We start from the raw sequence: 21,785 nt of genomic DNA on the forward strand, positions 1-21,785 counted from the left end.
CGAGGAATAAGTGTTACTTTTAGAAATTAAAAATATAAAAGGAACGTTATTATACAATTTTTATTCAACAGCTGATGTGCAAGGTTATGTTTAGTCAAGAATTGTTTAAAAATCATGTTTATACTGTATCAACAAAGTGTTAACACGTCATGTTTTAAATTACGTTAATGCCAGCTATCAGTTCGTTATCAGTGATTTAAAAAGGTTTAATTCGCCGCTATTTTGTCGAAAAATTATTTTAAATTAATTTGAAAATTATAATTCGTATTTTGAGGTTATGTAAGATTCTTTTTTTTTTAATATTAATTTTAGGAAATTAAATTTTTATTTAATATATTAAGTTTATGGACGATTTGAAAACAAATAATGCCCTGGCAGCAACGGGAAATTATTCAGTTTTGTTTATTGTTACTTTGTGTTCCGGTTCAATATTATATATCAGGATATTTTACAAATGTAAAAGATAGAGAAAGATCTCAAATTGTGATAAATACAATGAAAGGTATCGGTGAAATTAAAGACAATTTATTAAGTAGTAATTTCTGGACGTTAAAATGGCAAGAGTTAATGGTTTGGATGTTTGCAGGTTAGTAAACTATTTTTTTAACTTAATTTTTAAAGACTTGTGATATAATACCCCCCCCCCCCCAAAAAAAAACCTATCTCAATTTTTATTACTTATATTTTTTTCTTATTTTATGAATGTTACTTTTGAAAGAAATTGAGGATTTATTTGTTTTTGTTCATTTAAAAAAAAATATATTTAGTGAAGTTAAAAGTGGTGACAAAATGCCAACATTAGCATTCTGCCGTTGCATCAAATCTTCAGTCAGGATGGCATAATGCCATCCTTTGTTAAATTTGAAATAAAGGGTCACTTTTGTTTGCTCATTTTTTAAAATTGAATAATGGAAGCAGCTGCCTGCATTATATATATATATATATATATATATATTTTTTTTTTTTTTTCAATTATGGGCTTTTATTCTTTGCACCATGTTGATGACATAACAAATGGCTACCTGTATTATTCAGTGTATATTTTCTTGACAATATTTATATAAAATCATACCCAAAGATAGACAAAAATTATTCACCTAGAATTTTACTTATAATTTTAAATTTGTCTTTACTTAGACTATTCTATTCCTGCAGATCAGAATTTTTTTTAATGTGTAGTTATTTTAATTTGTAAATAACTAAGTAATTTTTAGTAGCTTTTAGTTATCCTTAAAGTGAACTGTGAGTCTCTTGCAAAAGCAATTAAAAAACTTTTAGATCAGTTTTCCCTGTTTGGGTGGAACATTCTTACCGGAAGAAAGGGATAATTATTTACTGCTTTCCCTTAACTCCTTTTTTCCTGTTGGGGTGTGAGAGTTTAATGAGATATTCTATTGGATCAATACTAAGGATTTAGAATTCAGTATTTAGGAGTTACAGTATTTCTTCCTTGTTGTTTGTGTGGTTTGGTGAAGGTATCACTGTATAAATGTTTACAAGGAAATTACTTCTAATCCCTCCGTAAGCACACACAGACAACATATTCAGTATTTCTATGTGTTTATACAAATTAAAATGTCTATTTAAGTGTAAGTGTATCTATACATAGCATATGTTTTTTTAACTGTTATTGACTGCTATATTCATTAGCTATTATTTTTTTTTTCTTATTGTTTTTGATAGATATTTTAGGTAATGATAATGACAAAGATGATGAAACTACAGAGGAATCCACAGAAGATGGGAAATTTCCAAAAGATTTTGATTTACCGTCAAGATTAACAAGAGTGCATAAAGAAAGGCCATCTGATCTATTGTTTAGGGTTGGTCAAGTTGTACAGTTTCACACTTACTCCTACATAGGTGTTATCATTGGCTGGGAATATGAAAATGAGGTTAGTTACCCTCTCAAATAATAAATATTTGTTTATTTACTGAAAACCTCTCAGTTGGGTTTTTGATTAGCATTATCACCGATGTAATGATTGTGAGGAACTTGACATGAGATGTAAGTCTTGAAATGTCATAGCAATTCCAAGAGAACAAGCATCCCATGCTAGCCTTACTAGATAAAGTAAAAAAACAAAGTGATTCCCCGTTTGATTTATTGGGTAAAATATACTGTTAGATAAGAGCAATTCCTTTAAAATATAGGTAATATGTGGATAAAAGAATGACACTTTCATATCAGTAAAAGCCACTTTTTTACTTTTCTTTCTTTTTTAACTTCTTTTGTTCTAAGTAGTATTACTTCAATTGACTACTTTAACTGATCAGAACAAAAGTTTCATTGGTTAAAAGATTCTCCCACTGAAGAACCTATTTTAAAAAACAAAACATTTCTTATGAAAGTATGGAAAATAAGAGAAATTAATTTATAACTAACATTTGATTATTTTTAAGAATTCTTGGCATGATGGTGATCTTTATGTATAAGATCTGATGTTATTTTTTGATCTTGGTTACAATCAGTCAAGGGGGTAAGGAAATCACATTATAAGGGATCTTATAGATCTCATATCTCAAAATTTTACTCAAAGGATAGGTAAATTTTTTGATATAATTAAATGCACCTGAGATACTTTCTGATGGTATTTGGTCTTCCCCATGAAGGGATGGGGGAAAAAACCGTATTTTCTTTTTTGTTGTTCTGGACTCAAAGTCACATTCTACCACGAATTAGATGATTCCATTACATTAGTATGTAACTTTGGTTATATATTCAGGGAATTTCATTTGGATTTTTCATTAGAATTTCATTCTAATAATAAGCCTAATTTTTTTGGTTTTATCATCAGTTATTTGATGTCTTAAAATTAACTTAACAGATTTTTATGGCATTTTGTATGATGACTTATGAATATGGGTCATTGATTCGATTTCATTCTGGTTACATTAGTTTTGGAGGTGGGAAAATACAGTCGTCATGAATTTTTTACAATAATTCTAATAATTATTATTCTTTACTTGCATACTTATGTACAAAGAATGTTTTACTTAATTTACCTTCTAAGTAGTCTATTGAGAGCTTAGCCCTCAGTATCCAGAGTTGCAACTCTTGGTCAGCTGTTTTCCATATGCAGTACCAGTTTTTCTGTATTAATTTCTCTTAGGTACTCCCATTTGTCCCTAATGTAAAAACCGTCTATTCATCCCTCAAGATGCATCTCCTAACGATTTTTCTAAGACATTTTTTCTTAATATATTTTCAAAAAATCAGTTTATGAAAAAATTTTTAGAATGAAAATTTCCAGTGTAATTAACATACATCAAAGAAATAATTTTGTACCGGATTTTGCCTACTCTCTTGCAGTTTATTTTTATTTTTGACTACTCATTTCTGATTATTTTGTTGGAAATTGTGTTTATTGTTCTAACTTTTATGTTGATGCAGTATCCATGTGATTCCAAATTGCATGGTAATATCATGGGAGTGATCCTGTAGCCAAAAATAAGAAAAAGGTTTATATAAACATAGGTCAGAAAACGGCTTGTTAGTGAGTTTCGGCTCGCGAAACATTTAGCCCTGCTTCTTGTTCCCTCTGTGACATTAAACCATACTAAAATTATTGGGGTAAATTTGATGCTTCCTTATGGTTATTAATCTAAGAAAGTTTGAATAAAAGTGGTTCCAGACCTCTATCTCACAGATTTAAGAAAAATGTAGTAAAACACAAAAAGATTTTGTCAGAAAATACAGTTTTCTAGGTTTGTAATAAAATAACTTTGTTAATTTAAGAAATAAAAATTTCTGGTTAACTTTGTATAGAATTTAATTCTGAGAAAATTGATAAAAATAATGTATATTAAAATTAAACTCAGAAATTTTTATTTGTTTATTAGTAAATTAATAAAATTATTTTATTACAGACCTAAAAAAAGGGTATTTTCTGACAAAAGCTTTTTGTGTTTTGCCCTGTTTTTGTGGATCCTGTAGATATAGACCAAGTGGTTTCTTGAATGACACTGAAAAAGGCACCGAGGATTGACCAACTTGACCCAGTTATATTCTACCATTTGTTGCCTGTCATAAGAGAGCCGCTTGGCAGGCTGTTCACAGGGTGACTTAGCTGGGGCTGCTTGCCAACTTGTTGGAAAGTGGCTTTGATGAGGGTGCTCTTAAAACCAGGTAAGGATCCTAGTGAGGTCGGCAGTTATCAGCCTCTTGCTGGTAATCAGCAAGTTGCTTGAAAGGCTGGTTGTGGAACAGCTCTAGAAAAGCATTGAGGTGAACTGTTTTCTAAATCAAGGCCAATATGGCTTCACAAAAGGGGTTGGCACTGAGGATTGCATCTTAAATATTCCTATACTATTAAATACTCTTAAATACTATTTGTCTAATCGTATGACTTTGTTTAAAAATGTGCCCCTAGCTGTGGAAAAATCCGAAACCAGGGGAAGCCTGCAGTGTTCCATTCTCGGTCCCCTGCTGTTTGACAGGTTTCTGGGGTTGACATTCCCAGAAGGGGTCATGGCTCAGGCTTTTGCCGATGACTGTCTCCTTTTAGTTCATGGTAATTCATGACCGCAGCTGGAAGATTGAGCGCAAGCGGCCTTGTCGACCGCAGAGAGCTGGATGGACATTCAAAATTAAAGATTTCTGTGCCCAAGACGAAGTTTATGTTTCTCAAGGGTGCAGACAAATTATCATACAGTCGAAACCCCCACATTAAGTATAAAGGCTGTGTAATCAGCCAAGTGAGAGTTCATAAGTACCTAGGTGTTTTGTTTGATGAGAAGTTGCTGTTTAGAACCACATTAGGCAAGTAGCGGCAGATGCTGTCTCAGTGATGAACAAACTTAGGAGGATTGCTTGGAAGGACTATGGGTTGTCTGGCCGTCAAATGTACATGGTGTACCGAGGTGTCTTAGAAAGCATGATCTCTTACGCGACGCCCATTTGGGTGCAAAGGTTTGATATGAATAGAGCACTTGTTCAAAAATTTAAGGAGTGCCCAGCGCAAAGCCTTAATTGTATGTACTGGTGTTTTTAAAAGAACCTCCTATGAGGCCACCACCGTATTGGGAAAGGCTCTCCCAATCGATTTAGTGGTGAAAGTTCAGGCAGCCATCTGGAGATTGAGAAGAGGCCAGGATGCCGAAGTATTTGGGATGCGGTTTCGGACTGGGCCAGTACCGGAATGGAACGGTGATTGCAATGCACCGGATCTAAATTTCATTCAGTAGTCCATCTCCTGCCTGCGGAAGAAGCTGCAGAGCCTCGCGATGGAAGCATGGCAGTTGGAATGGGACACCATGACTAAGGGAAGATCCCTGTACAAGTTTATACGGGATCTGGGGGGATGGTATGCCTCGAGTTCATTTTTAAGGGCAATGTGTGCCCAGGTACTCACCAACCATGTTAATTTGAACCAATATCTGTTTCAGTTCCGCCTGACAGCTGATAAGCTGTGTGTCTGCAGGTAGGTCCAGTCAAATGAACACCTGATGTTTGACTCCATGCTCTTTGTGGGGGGGGGGCAGAGGCCGGGCCACCCTGGAACTGAGGTCAAGGGGGAAATTTGCCACTCAGAAGTGGCAAGAGCCGCATTGTCAGACTGTGTGGGAGTTCAGACGGTTGCTATTTTCAACCGACATCAGTTGTTTACTTAAGGAAAGACTCCTAACACACTTCTGCTGGAAGCTAACCTTGAGATATATCGCTGACCACTAGCCAATTAGGGCTCCAAGCACTTTAATATGGCGGACAGGTACTTGCTGGCATTCAGCGATCTAGGCATGGCAGTGAATTGCTGTCTTGACAAAGTAAATTTTAATTTATGGATGTCATACACATTTTTAGTAGTTGGTGGGGTGTGCCTACCCATTTTAGTAAATATATGACAAGTGAGCGGTTGGGACATATGGTGGTGTATGGCACTGCACTTAGTTCCCTCATGCTGTTAGGTAAGCTCTAGGAGCTATTTACGACACTGGTTGCTTAACTGTTTCAAGGCTCAGTAGCCATTTGGTCTTATGCTTTAAGGCGACCGAATGGGGTGGTGGTAGGAGAAATGCCAAGTAAACCAGTTTATCAAACATTTGATACAACATTTTTAACCTTTTTATTTACATAACTACTAATGATTTAAATGGTCACAATTTTACTTTTCAAAAGTATTACTTTATAGAAGATATTGGTGGGTACATGTACACCAAATTCCATTAAGATATTTCAATCTGTATATCTTAAGATATACATTTTTATTGGAAAAAAAAAAAAAAATTGTAGGCAGAGGGAAAATGACGCTAGGTAGGCCACTTGTACACATGAATGTCTTAAAATTGTTAATTGACTTTACATTTATAAATAACAACTTCCAGTCTGCATGATTCTATTTTCAAATTCAACAGTCATAGTCACACGAACTCAAATTGTATAGCGAACCGAGTTCATTATTGTAACTTGTTTTTAAAATAAATTTTGTTTTTTTTTCAGGATACAGGTCAGCCAGTTTATACAGTATTAATTGATGAAACCTTTTTAAAAGACGGATTATTATCGCTTACAATTGAAGTAGAGCAGAATAAATTTTATGTTATTAGAGATCACGAGGTGTGAACAAGTAATTTTTACTCTTACTTTTGAGCATGGTACAACTTTTCTTGATACAAATTTAAAAGTTTGTATGTCAACATAAATTGTATGCATGTTAAGTCATAGCATACCCAAGAATGACAAGCTTGTTACAGAAGTTTATTAGGAAAGTAAAGAGTGAAATAGTTTCCTGTTACTTTTTTCAATGAGCTAATTAGTGTTAAAAATAGTTTTCTCTACATTTCACTTTTATCTCTCTAGAGAGAGTTACATATTTAAAATAAACAATTTTTCCTTAGTTATATCTTTTCATCAGACTTTTGAGTTTCAAGAGCCAAAAAATTTATTAATCTTAAGTAATCCTAGGGCTGTACCTTTTGAAATAAAATAGGTTGTAAGAAATATTAAGCTAGCAAGTGTTTCAAATATAGCACAGAACTAATGTCTATAGGATCAACTTAAGAATTTAAAAAAGTTTTTGATTTTTTATAATTTCTGATACTTCATCTGTTTTCCAAAATGATGCATGAAGAAAGCTATCAAGCAATGGGTTCAAATTAAAAATTAAACTAACCATTTTGATTCTTTTTAGCTATTCTGTTTTTAATAGTGCATAATTTTTAAGGTAAAAACGTCATTTGACCAAGGGGGATAAATTGGGAGCAAATGTTTTTACTAAACATTTTGCAATTTGAAATATTTTATAATTATGACATTAATATTTAAAAACCGAATTGCATATTTGAAATAAAAATTTGTCAAGGGAAAGTTATTTAAGTCTTTGCCAGATTTTATAGCGAGATAATTCTTGAAGTTTATAATTATTTTATTCAATTTTTTTTAAAAACAAGGCTAACCTTTAAAAAGTGGTGTTTAGTTAAATAAAAATTGTTCACAAGACATATGAAAAACACTGAAAAATGATTTTATAGTGTTTATGTAGATAATTTTTTTTTATTTAAAAAGTTTTCTACGTAAGTTATATGGAGAAAATTTATGATTATCAACTCCAGAGGAAATTCCTTTAAAAAATAAAATATATTGAAATCTGTTAGTTTTTGATTAAGTATAAGGCTTACAAACTCATAAAAAACTCCATAATTTTAATTAAGAGCTTTTTTATTGAAATCAGAAAAAAATGTGTTAAAGCAATTAAAAATGGCAAGTGTTAAAGCAGTCGCTAAGTAGTCAATATTTCTATCAGTTTAGATTGTCCTGTAACTGCTATAAATGGTATGGACTCATATGCAAGTATTTCCATGAAACAATTTTGTTTTGAAGTTTTTCTAAACCTATTTTTAAGGTATTGAGTACAGAAAGACTACTATTGAAAAATATACAGGTGTAAAAAAAAGAAGAAGAATATAGGTGTTTTAGAATTATTTAATATCTCTTAAGTTTGACGTACAGTGATGAATCATTAATAAAATGAAAGAATATCTTTTCTCCAGTTTTCCCTACAAGTATTCGATATGAGCTTCTTTCATCATCTGGCACACATCCAACCAATAAGAGAGTTCATCCCATACTTTAACCAGCATATCTGGTGTAATGAAAACGACAACTGTTTCAATCCTGTGCCTCAAATCAGGTAGTAGCAAAGACACAAACACCAAAATTCACATGGTCAAATTGAGTGACCTTAGAGGCCAGTGCAAACAAGCTCTGTCATCAGGTCCATGCTGAACAATCCAATGGTTGGGGAAAATATCAATTAACTGATTCCATACCCAGTTATGACAGGGAGGCTCACGATCTTGTTGCCAAATAAAATTCACTGGTCCACCTTGCAGCTGAGAAAACAACCATGAACGCAGAATATACAAATAAGAAAATTCTGTTATGCTTGCTTCAATGAAAAAGAATGGTCTGTAAAATTGTCAGGATATTGCATAAAAAAACATTTAATTTTAGGGAGTCCCTTTTACATTGCACAGGGATTTTCTGACTCAGATGTGTGTTAACTTTTTTTTATCAAGGTAAAATATTGACTTGTCGCTAAATACAATATGATCGAGAAAGTTATAATTTTCAAGCTGTAGCATTTCAATTGCAAAGTTGGCACACACATCACAGTTTGTAGCTTCAGAGCCTGTGATGTCTGTAAACAATTCAGACTTTTATGCAAGCATTTCCTTAAGACACTTTACGCTTTCATCATTAGTTTGTAGCTGACCTTCCTAACACTTTTTTAGGACTATGTAGGAAAGACTTCCTGAAATGTTCAAAATTTGCTTTAGATACCCTCAGTTGTCCTGTACTCTCTTTCCTTTACACAGTTATCTGGTAGTTTCATTGTCATTTGGAAGATTACAATTAAACTTTCTACGGAACACACATTGAACTGTAACTCTAGATTCACATTTAGTAAACTGCAAAATATAGAAGGCCTTCTATTTCGGAATTGCCGTTTTTTCTTATGGTACTATCAAGTGGAAAGAAATCAATTTAGGGTCATATGCATAACTAAAAATGCCCTTTTTGCTCTCAGATTCTATTCTTAAACAAATGCTGCACATTTTATTTAAGATATATAATACCTTGATATTCTTTTTTGACGCCCAATATTTTGCTATAATTTATCAATTTTATCAAGAAGATTAACATTAAACTACATAGCAGTGTATTTTATTATTCTTTTTGTATTACTTTTATATTTACAATATTATGTTTATTTTATTATTTATTTATTATAATTTGTTTTTACAGGTGAGGAATAGGAATTTAAAATGGTATTTTGCTTCATATGATGGTTCACAATATATATCAAGACAGTGGTTAAAAAAAATTTATCCCAAAGATTAGGTTTTACTGTAAATATATATACTATTAATTTATTTAAATAAATTATACATTTTTGAACTAAAAAAATAGTACAGTAATATTTAAAATTTTATTGTAAATACATTTTGTTATTTATTTCATATTTTAATGTAATTTGTACAAATTATAAAAATATAAAATATTATAATACTAAAGTATTATACTTATATGGCTGTGTTATGTAAGATTATTTATATTTTAAAAATTAATGAATATTATGTGTCATTTACGTACATTAGAACCTGACAACCAAAAACTGTGAAAAAGGAAAAAGATTAAATGCATCTTTTTTTAATTAATAAACTAAAAATACTTGAATGAAGATTTTGGTTTTTTTAAACATTATTTAATTTTTTTGTCTTAATTAACTAATTTTGGTAAATTAATAGTGGGTTGTTAAATTCTCGATAAAATTAAAAAAAAAACTTATTATTCCTATTAATTATATACAAAAAAAATAACAGCCATAAATTTTTTATTGGTAGTAAATATTTGAGTATTTGCACATGCATTGCATTTTATTTAGTGATCTGGTTATTTAGAAAAAAATTGTTCATGCAAAAATGTTACATTTATTGTGGTTGACTGCATTTCAGGCTGCACAATTCAGCAATACACTACATATGAAGGGTTTTCCATTGAGAAGTATCATTTTAAATTAATATAAAACTTATATTATTTTGAAAAATTTTTATATTTATTTAAGTCTAAGATATAAAATTTATGATTAAATGTAGTAGAACTTTGTATCTGAATAAATACCCATTTTTTTTTTTTTTTGTTACAAATGTTAATCCTATGAAAGAAGTTCTAAATCACTTGTTCACATAATTACAGTGTTTTCTATGAACAACTTCTTGTTTGAACGGTTGGTGGATTATTGTCAAAAGAAAACGTGAAGAGCTGTTAATTGCACATTCTGATCGATTGCTGTCTCCATTGCATATACAACATGCTTGTAACATGCCATCCTTCTAGAAATAAACATTCATTTTATCCAATATAGACCATAAAAGAAGCTAGTTAGTGTGCAGTAGGACTCCACATCGCTTGTAACGATAGCACTTTCATCGTTACAAAAATACACACTTCTAGCCCAAAACCTGCACTAGAGACATCAATTGACATAATTCGATGATTTTTGTATTCCTACATGCGGCAGTTCAGTTTATTCAACTCAATTCGGTTTGGCCTTGTCACCGAGGATAATTTTCTTTAAAAAAAATAGGGTAAAAAAGTAGGGTTACCTACCTGATTTCCAAACACAATGTTGTATGTGATCTTATACCTGCAATTGTTCCAACAGTTCTATCTTGTGAGTATGTAGCCCAAGATCTTTGTGGAAGTTACAATCTAGATTTGTCTTTGAAGTGGCTAATTGTTATGAATGTCTTGGAATTGACAAATCTGAGTTTTCAGCAACAACAGTAATTTTTTCAGCTAACCTCGCACTACATTGACAGACTTGCATCTTTACTTCCATAACTTGGCCAGCTTTTTCAAATTTAGCAATTAGTTTTAAAATGAATTTTAAAATGATATCGCTATGAATAATCCTTCATAACTAGTATTTATTATTTACAGGATTAGTTAAATCATTTAGTTCAGTTGAAATCAGTGTGGAATTTTCTAATTTAGTACTGCTATTTAGAGTTTTTATGTAGTCTTGTGTTTCCTTATATTTTGTTGGTTTTTAACTAATGCTACATTTTTTTTTTTTTTTTTAAATGATTAAGTGATATGTCTATAAAACAAAAGCATACTCAATTTAAGAAAAGATTATATATATTTTATATAATCTTTAAATGCAATGCAAATAATTTAAATATTTAGCGACTAATTTAAGTGTTGAAACTTTTACAAATTCATATTTAATGTATTTGAAAGATAAATTAAATTTTTACTTGAAAAAAGTTTGTGATCAATCAAAACCACAATAATGAAATATGCTATCTCCGATATAAAATATTTTTCTAAAGTCGATCTTTTTAAGACCCCTATCGCTTCTGTCTAATAATTATTGTATATATAAAATAGATTCAACTTGATCCACTCAAGTACAGAATTGAATAATAGTAGAGAATTGTCATTTTATTTTATTCAATTCTGTACTGGGGTGGATCAAGTAGAATTTATTTTACATATATATACAATGTAAATGCAACTTGTGTGTGTGTGTGTGTGTGTGTGTGTGTGTGTGAATATATATATATATATATACACACAATGCAAAAAAATGCAACTTTAATTAGTAACAATCTTCACAGGCAAGGTCAAATTAACTTTTTATTGGCAACTACAGGCCGTGTTTTACTTTTGAATTGTTGGTGTGATTTTTCATTAAAAAAAAAAAAAAATTTTTTTTACTTATACATTGATCATTGACAATGTATAATTCTGTACTGCTCAAATTTTTTTCTCAAATTTAAGCTATAATCTATGTTTAATTAAATTTTTGTGTATTTAATTATTATTATGATATTTAAATTTATACAGTATATATAATCAACATGAAATTAATTTTGTATTTATTTTCCAAAATTCCAGCTTATCCACAAAAGGGTCAGTCGACATTACTCTAGTAAAACAGGGCTCTACTGTACATATCAAAAATATATATATTTTATATTTTAATCAAAAAAGGTTTTTTTTTAATAACAAGTCAACTTTTTTTTTAAATAAAAAAATGTGTTATTTCACACAAGATTTACTAATTGAAAATCTGTAAAAATTTCAAAGAAAAGATTTTTTTTACAATAGACCTATTATTGAAGTAAAACATGAACTAGAAAAATCAGAAATGAAAAAAATATTATAGGCATTTGAAATATGAATTTATCAAACAAAGTTAGATTGGTTGGTGAAGTGTAGAATACACTTTGTAGAATACATACTCTTTGGTGAAGATTGTAAAATAATAAATAGGAGAGGAGAGAAATTTGGGAGTCTTATAAAGAGGTGAACAGGTTGGTTGACCATATTTTAAGATTTATTTAACTTTGTAGTAGATGGATGTATATACAGGATAAAAACTGTTGAGGCAGATAAAGATTACAATTTATAAAACAAATAACTAAGAATGTAGGTTGTATTCATTTTTATGTTGAGATTAAAAGATTAGCACAGACACAGAAAGAAATGAAAAATAGCAATCAAAATAGTCAAATGACTGATAACTTAAAAAGACTCTTTATATTAATTTACCACATTAAGCCCATACAAAATAAGTAGTTGTCTCAGGTATGATCTCGTCATTTGAAGTGAATCTTTGTCCAGCAAGCAGTTCCTTCTGGTTTGAAAAGTAATCACTGGGAGTCAAATTTGGTGCATGTGTAAGTACTTCAAAGCATAGGTCATAGAGTTTTGCAGGAACGACTGAGATGTGTGAGCAGGTAGATCATCACAGTGCATTATCTTTTTGGCCAGTATGAATGTTTAGCCTGAGCAGTACCCTTCAGTTAGACCAAGAGTAAAGTTAATGTTCGTTGGTAATGGTCCTGTCTTTTTGCAAGTAACAAAAAGAAAATTAAACAAAATGTTTTTAGATTTTCATAAAATCTATTTTTTTAAAATGACAGCTGTTTCAGTACACAGTTACCTTCCTCAGATGTTATGTTTTATTTTGTTATGATGAATTTTCACCAAGATTTCATCTGTTGATTACTTTTTCCAGGTGGTCTATGAGCACCACACCATAAGAATCAAAAAACTGTAACTGTGACTTTTCTTACAGATGGAACCATTTTTTCTTTGGAACTGTTTGGTCTCATGTGTAATGGTTAATTAACTGTTATATAAACAGATGTACCACCAAATTTAAATTCAGCAACCCACATTTTTACTACCGAAAATGACAAGGAAGAATCTTTTAAAATGGAATCTAACTCTCTTTATGTCTCTGTCAGGGTTAAACCTTTTAAAACAAGATACTTTAAAATAACTCAAATTCAATTTTATCCATTTTTCAGAAATGTTATAATTTATTTACTATACTCAATCATTATAAACTAGCTACTAAATGCAAGCATCTGATGCTGCAGAACGCCATCTAAGTGATCATACTTAACAAATATTATAATCATTTGGTTATACTTGTGCCATCACTGTGTTAGGCTTCAAATGAGCAGTTTGTGAATTTACAGTTTTGATTAAAAAAATATAAATTGATATCAAATTTGACTGATTTTCATAAAATTAAATGTACTACAATGCATGTTTGCACACAAAGACACGAACTCCAAAATCTATTTCTCACCTGGCATATATTTACCTGCATGGAAAGGCAACAGACGCAGTTGCTATTGGGCCAGATTCAGTAAAGCTGGATTAATTGATAATCGTTTAAACTAAACTTGAGTAAGTAATTCATGAAATAACTATACTAAAGGCAATTATAGTACTTCATTTTTGGGTTAAGAAATAAATTTTGCAATTTATGTCTTTATATGCAGGTCATGTGTTTAGTGCACAAAATATATAATAAAAAGACATTTTTATCATTTTTAAGTACTACTAAATGATACATATATATATATATATATATATATATATATTATATAGCAATTGGGGTAAATTTACTTTATAAATATAAACAGTATTCTCTAATATAAAAACTATAATTTTTTACTATTTTAATTTTATTATCTGAATTTATTATTCTCTAGTTACCAGAAAGTATTAAATACTTAAGATTCTATTTTAATCTTAAAACTTCTATTTTTAATCTGATTTTATGCCAATTTAAAAATTATACTTTTACTTAAGAGTATAAAAAATAATTATCTAGTTATATTTTTATTTATTTTAAAATGTTTATAACTATAGTCATAAAAATTATTACTTCATTTATTTATAAGTTTAAAAAACAATGAATTATTATATTATAAGACAATACTGTAATAGTTTTTAATTATTAATTAAATTAATTTTGTTTTTGCGTTTTTTTTTTTGTATGATTTATTTGACCTGTGTTTTATTTGTTAGGGCTAGTTAAAAAAGAATATTGGATATGATATAAAATGCAAGGCAAGAGTAAATTTAAGCAATCCATATGGAAAAAACATAACAAACAAATATATGAAAAAAACTTCAATACATTTTAAAAAGTAAATAAATATGTAATTTAATAACTTACAGAAATTTTGTTATAATAAATGTTTGAAATACAGGGTGATTCAAAGAAACGGGAAATTTTGAAAGTTGTGTTGGTAGCCGTGGGCGATTGGTACCACTTGATAAGTGGCGCCAGCCTCTCTAACCTAACTTGCCATTTAGTTATCGTGGATCCTTGGAGTGGTGCGCAACATGCATTTACTATCAAAGCATTTTACAAAAACAATGACAGTGTGGAGGGAGCATGTAGAGAATTTCGCCGTCATTTTAATCTGGGACGGCACGACCGTGTTCCATCAGCGCATGCAATTAAAACATGGATATCTAATTTTGAGGAAACCGGTTCGGCAATGAAAAAGAAACCTCCAGGCCGTGAGCGAACCGTCCGTACACCACAGAATGTTCAAGCTTTACAAGATGCTGTCACACAAAGTCCACATCGGTCAATCCGTCGTCTCTCAGCATCTTTACAATCGCATAGTTCAAGTGTTTGAAGAATGTTAGTGAAGGACTTGCAATACCATCCATGTAAGTTGCAGATCGTCCAGGAACTGAAACCGAACGATGCAGTTGTGCGAGCACAATTCTGTAATGTAATGCTTCAGAAGATAAATGATAACGAAGAGTTTGTTTACGAACTGTGGATGTCAGACGAAGCGCATTTCCACCTCAGTGAATTTGTTAACAAGCAAAATTTCAGATACCGGGCACAAGAAAATCCTACGCAGCTATACCAACGTCCGTTGCACAGCCAGAAAGTGACCGTGTGGTGTGCTATGTCATTTTATGGTGTTATAGGCCCTTATTTTTTTGAGGATGACAGCGGTCTTGCGATTACAGTGACGTCGGCTCGTTACGTAGCCGTGCTTGAAACCTTGTTGTGGAACAACAAAAGAGATTTCCACCGATTCTTAACATAGCCTGGTTTCAACAAGATGGAGCAACGTCACATACTGCACGAATATCGATGGCAGCTGTACGCCGATTGTTTGGACAACATGTCATTTCACGAAATGGTGACATTAGATGGCCTCCCAGATCGCCTGATCTCTCAGCTTGCGATTAATTTTTGTGGGGTCACCTTAAAAGCAAAGTGGTCCACAGTAGACCTGCTACAATGGAAGAACTGAAGGCAAAGATCCAAGAAGCAATTGCAGAAATTCCAGTTGAGATGTTACGTCAAACCATGAACAATTTAACGAAGAGACTTTGTGAGTGTTTACGTAGAAGAGGAGGTCACCTGGAAGATGTCATCTTTAAAAAATAAACTAAAATGTATGTATCCTAAAATGGCAACATTTGTACAATTACATGAAATAAAATTCATTTTCTAAAAAAAATTTTTCATTAACCTTATTTAATTTTTTTATCCTCTATGAATCATGAGACCTACTCTATGAATCATGAGACCTTGCCGTTGGTGAGGGGGCTTGAGTGCTCAGGGATACAGAGTAGCTGGACCGAAGGTGCAACCATATCGGAGAGGTATCTGTTGAGAGCCAGACTAAGGAATGATTCCTGAAAGAGGGCAGCAGCTCTTTCAGTAGTTGTTAGGGGCGGGAGTCACAATGACTTAAACGGCCGTATCAACATCACTCAGTCCTCTGAGTACTGCGCAGCTGAAAGCAATGGAAAACTACAGCTGCTTTTTTTCCAAGAAAAAAAGCTCTCTGCATTTTCACATAGCAATAATGGAGGCGCCTTCCTTGGCAAAATATTCCGGAGGTAAAATAGTCCCACGTTCGGATCTCCGGGTGGGGACTACTAAGGAAGGGGTCACCAGAAAATTAAAAAATAACATTCTACGAGTCGGAGCGTGGAATGTTAGAAGCTTAAAAAAGGTTGGTAGGCTAGAAAATTTAAAAAGGGAAATGGATAGGGTGAATGTGGATATAGTAGGAATTAGTGAGGTTCGGTGGGAAGAGGAAGGCGACTTATTTGACTCAGCGTCAAATAATGGGCAGGCAGGAGTAGGTTTTGTGATGAACAAGAAGATAGGGAGGAGAGTGGAGTATTTCAAAACGCATAGCGATAGAATCATTGTAATAAGGATAAAATCAAAACCTAAACCGACAACGATTGTTAACGTCTATATGCCTACAAGCGCCCATGATGATGATGAGGTAGAGTGTGTATACGAAGAGATTGATGAACCAATTAAACACGTAAAAGGAGATGAAAATTTAATAATAGTTGGAGATTGGAATGCAAGCATTGGAAAAGGCAAGGAAGGAAATATAGTGGGTGAATACGGGCTGGGCAGAAGGAATGAAAGAGGGGACCGACTTATAGAGTTTTGCACAAAGTATAATTTAGTAATTGCCAACACCCAATTTAAAAATCATATAGAAGAATATACACTTGGAAAAAGCCAGGCGATACTGCAAGGTATCAGATAGATTATATCATGGTTAAGCAAAGATTTAGAAATCAACTCGTTGACTGCAAAACTTACTCTGGAGCAGACATTGATAGCGACCATAATTTGGTGATAATGAAATGTAGATTGGGGTTTAAAAACCTGAAGAAAAGTTGTCAGATGAATCGGTGGAATTTAGAGAAGCTTGAGGAAGAGAAGGTAAAGAAGATTTTCGAGGAGGGCATCGCAAGAGGTCTGAGTAAAAAAGATAAGGTAGAAAATGTAGAAGAAGAATGGGAGAATGTTAAAAAGGAAATTCTTAAATCAGCAGAAGCAAACTTAGGCGGAATAAAGAGAACTGGTAGAAAACCTTGGGTTTCAGACGATATATTGCAGCTGATTGATGAACGTAGAAAATATAAGAATGCTAATGATGAAGAAAGTAAAAGGAACTATCGGCAATTAAGAAATGCTATAAATAGGAAGTGCAAACTGGCGAAAGAAGAGTGGATTAAAGAAAAGTGTTCAGAAGTGGAAAGAGAAATGAACATTGGTAAAATAGACGGAGAAGAGTTATACGGAGGAAATGAATTAGAAAATGGTTTTTTAGAGGAAGTTGAGGAGGATGAAATGGGAGAAACAATACTGAGATCTGAATTTAAGAGAGCATTAAAAGATTTAAATGGCAGAAAGGCTCCTGGAATAGACGGAATACCGTAGAATTACTGCGCAGTGCAGGTGAGGAAGCGATTGATAGATTATACAAACTGGTGTGTAATATTTATGAAAAAGGGGAATTTCCGTCAGACTTCAAAAAAAGTGTTATAGTTATGATACCAAAGAAAGCAGGGGCAGATAAATGTGAAGAATATAGAACAATTAGTTTAACTACTCATGCATAAAAAATCTTAACTTGAATTTTATACAGAAGAATTGAGAGGAGAGTGGAAGAAGTGTTAGGAGAAGACCAATTTGGTTTCAGGAAAAGTATAGGGGCAAGGGAAGCAATTTTAGGCCTCAGATTAATAGTAGAAGGAAGATTAAAGAAAAACAAACCAACATACTTGGCGTTTATAGACCTAGAAAAGGCTTTCAATAACGTAGATTGGAATAAAATATTCAGCATTTTAAAAAAAATTAGGGTTCAAATACAGAGATAGAAGAACAATTGCTAACATGTACAGGAACCAAACAGCAACAATAACAATTGAAGAACATAAGAAAGAAGCCCTAGTAAGAAAGGGAGTCCGACAAGGATGTTCCCTATCTCCGTTACTTTTTAATCTTTACATGGAACTAGCAGTTAATGATGTTAAAGAACAATTTAGATTCGGAGTAACAGTACAAGGTGAAAAGATAAAGATGCTACGATTTGCTGATGATATAGTAATTTTAGCCGAGAGTAAAAAGGATTTAGAAGAAACAATGAACGGCATAGATGAAGTCCTACGCAAGAACTATCGCATGAAAATAAACAAGAACAAAACAAAAGTAATGAAATGTAGTAGAAATAACAAAGATGGACCACTGAATGTGAAAATAGGAGGAGAAAAGATTATGGAGGTAGAAGAATTTTGTTATTTGGGAAGTAAAATTACTAAAAATGGACGAAGCAGGAGCGATATAAAATGCCGAATAGCACAAGCTAAACGAGCCTTCAGTAAGAAATATAATTTGTTTACATCAAAAATTAATTTAAATCTCAGGAAAAGACTTTTGAAAGTGTATGTTTGGAGTGTCGCTTTATATGGAAGTGAAACTTGGATAATCGGAGTATCTGAGAAGAAAAGATTAGAAGCTTTTGAAATGTGGTACTATAGGAGAATGTTAAAAATCAGATGGGTGGATAAAGTGACAAATGAAGAGGTATTGCGGCAAATAGATGAAGAAAGAAGCATTTGGAAAAATATAGTTAAAAGAAGAGACAGACTTATAGGCCACATACTAAGGCATCCTGGAATAGTCGCTTTAATATTGGAAGGATAGGTAGAAGGGAAAAATTGTGTAGGCAGGCCACGTTTGGAGTATGTAAAACAAATTGTTGGGGATGTAGGATGTAGAGGGTATACTGAAATGAAACGACTAGCACTAGATAGGGAATCTTGGAGAGCTGCATCAAACCAGTCAAATGACTGAAGACAAAAAAAAAAAATTTTTAATTTCCCGTCTCTTTGAATAACCCTGTACCATTAAAGGCATCAACATGATTTTTCATATTACAACCACTTTTTTAATGATTGCAGACCTGATAAGGATATTTTGACTTCAATATTCTGTTTGAGTTAATCAACTGTAAAAGGATTATTTCTGAATGCTCTTTTCTTAATAACCCCCAAAGAAAAATTTGAACGAGATAAATCTAGTGGCCTAAGTGACCGTAGACCACAGTAAATGCTGCAACCAGCAAGATCATCGTGCATCTACTAGCAATGTTATGAAGTAGTCAATGGCTGTGATGGAGAATATAAGGTTAAAAGTGCTTGAGATCCTTAAGGCATAGGCAACTCAAATGAAGAGATGCATTATATTTTACATATGTGAAAACTGTACGCAATAATGATGAGATCAAAAAACTTTAGTATCATTGGACTAAGTGTACGATTTGAAAGGAGATTATGTTGATAAAAAAATTATTTTTCCTGAAAAATTGTCTTCCTTTATTTTTGCATGAACTTATCACACACTCAGGGTATTAGCTATTTCTGTTATTAATGATTATTTAAAAAATGAACGATGGTATGTTGTTTTTAATAAGCTCAATAAAAAAAAAACTTGAAGGTGAAACACCCTTGCAACAATTAGCCATCACACTGCTTATAAGCAGGCATTCCACATGAACAGATTATATACCGGTATTCAGTAAGCTTATAGAATGAATAATAAACATTGCATTTGTGAGTGCGAGTTTGTCATGATTCTGCTGAGTCACATCCTGTGTATCAGTGCCAATTCAAAATGTGGCCATATCTATATGCAACACTATAATCATTACTCGTAGATTAGTCCCCGTATAATTAATTTGTCATATAATAGTCAACGTAATCAAAAGTTATAACGTTAATGTCTTCTCTGTGCTATTAAAACCCTTGATCTTTTCATATCATCACTCTAGTTCTTGTACTCTATCTTTGCATTTCAGTTACTTATTTACTCTAATATTATTTAAGGTTAATGTAATGCAATTTTTTTAAGTTTACTGGAATGTGAATATAGTATATCCCTAGCTTTGTGTTTGTACAACTTGAGTTATACCACTATTTTGATACCATGTCTGATACCGATTCAGCTGATAATAGTGCACGATTATTGTATCCTCTTCGAAAAAATGGCTGCTAAAAAGCCCTCGTCATTCAGAAAAACACATAATTTTAAATCCTTACAAAAGTGAATTACAGAGTAATAAAACAGCGTTGATTTCAGATGTTAATAAAACTGCTAAGTGGAAGTTTTGTTGCTTCAGATATGGTTCACGAGTATAAATCTAATGCTGAATTATGGTCTCATAAGAAAAAACCCTGCAGGTCAGTTGAATTTCAAGTTGACAATTTCAATAAAAACAAGATTCATAAAAAGAACACAAATTTTATTTTCGAAATGAATACCTACAATAGACAAAAGCGTTACAAGTTGTAAATGACAATAATGATCTACCAGATTCCCAAAGAACACTTTTTAAAATGTATGAATTTTAAATAGAAAAAGTGGGGCCTGGAAAGTGGTTTAACTTACAGGGAAGATATTTTATATATATATATATATATTTTATAATATATATATAAAAAATTACAGTGAAACACGCGAATAATGAGCTCACTTGTGTAAGAACTTTTCTTATATAACTTCCTTCCTTCTACACCTAGCCAATTATCCTCCCAGTTGTGTCCATTTTGGGTCATTCTCCATCATTTGGTGGGGTGATCCAAAAGTACTCCCTTTCCCAACCTAATTTTTGAGGTCATACATTTTACCAACCACCCCAAAAAAAAATATAGCCCCAGCTCCCCCTTTAAAGTATTGACTGGTGTATCAAATAATGAGATTTTTTGAGCCCTATATAGCTGGAAATGGACCAGGAGAATCTGTTCCGTCCTTCGAGGGTGTTGCAAAAATCCCCTCCAAGGGCAGAAACCAAGGCGTTGACTTCAGCTGAAAGTGAAAAACAGATGGTAGTAGAAGTGGAGCCAATTGACAGAAGCGATTCAGTAGGAAAACAAAAGCGTAATCCTAGTGATGACGAAAGAGAAAACGGGAGCAAGAATGAATTAGTAGCATTCTACTAATTCATTCATTCATTCATTCATTTAGAGTTGGAAAGAGCCAGCAAAGTTTTTTGTAAAGCCTAGGTAAGAACACAAAAAGAGACATCAAACAACTTCAGTTAGATTTGTCAAAGTTAATCTCCATGGTTGCCAAGCACAAGGATGAACTAATAAAAGGGGTACATATGGGGCCGACACAAGAATTGGCTGCACGCTTGAACAAGCCGGCACCTCAGAAGGTCTGTGGTGCTAATGCTAAATTAATGGTTAATAGACCAACGCTAAATTAATGGATTGTAGCTATGCAAACTGCCTGGCATGTAGGTGGTGAAGAGCTAATTAAAAAATTAGATGAAGGAATCACTGACGAGTTGATATCTAAATTGGTAACCACATACCGGATGGAAGAGGTATTAAGAAGATGAAAAAGATCGATGGCCCCTTTCCTGATAGGAGAGAGAAATGTTATATTGGTCCTTGATCTACACACTGCTATATCTGGACTTAATAATAAAATATACAGATTGACTCCAGGAGTCAGGGAGTTATAGGAGCAAAATAAACTAAGAAGTGGACAGCTCCTAAACAACGATCATGGACAAGAAGTTTATTGAAGTAAAAGGCATAACTTACACCATAGTCACAGATTCCAACAAGGAGGAGGATATGATATTAAACATATTCAAGTGCACTC

At 32.3% G+C, this 21,785-nt stretch overlaps 1 protein-coding gene across 1 annotated transcript; it reads left to right on the top strand.

The window, feature by feature from the left end:
• The first annotated feature begins 63 nt into the window (after positions 1 to 63).
• Positions 64 to 14,301, top strand: LOC142328427 (uncharacterized). The gene is made up of 4 exons (XM_075372163.1): positions 64 to 586; positions 1,684 to 1,895; positions 6,440 to 6,556; positions 9,248 to 14,301. Exons 1-4 carry the CDS (start codon positions 367 to 369, stop codon positions 9,341 to 9,343), a joined length of 645 nt encoding a protein of 214 aa, XP_075228278.1. The 5' UTR covers positions 64 to 366; the 3' UTR covers positions 9,344 to 14,301.
• Positions 14,302 to 21,785: the final 7,484 nt, after the last annotated feature.

Source organism: Lycorma delicatula, chromosome 7 (assembly GCF_047948215.1).
Source record: "Lycorma delicatula isolate Av1 chromosome 7, ASM4794821v1, whole genome shotgun sequence".
Taxonomy (NCBI): domain Eukaryota; kingdom Metazoa; phylum Arthropoda; class Insecta; order Hemiptera; family Fulgoridae; genus Lycorma; species Lycorma delicatula.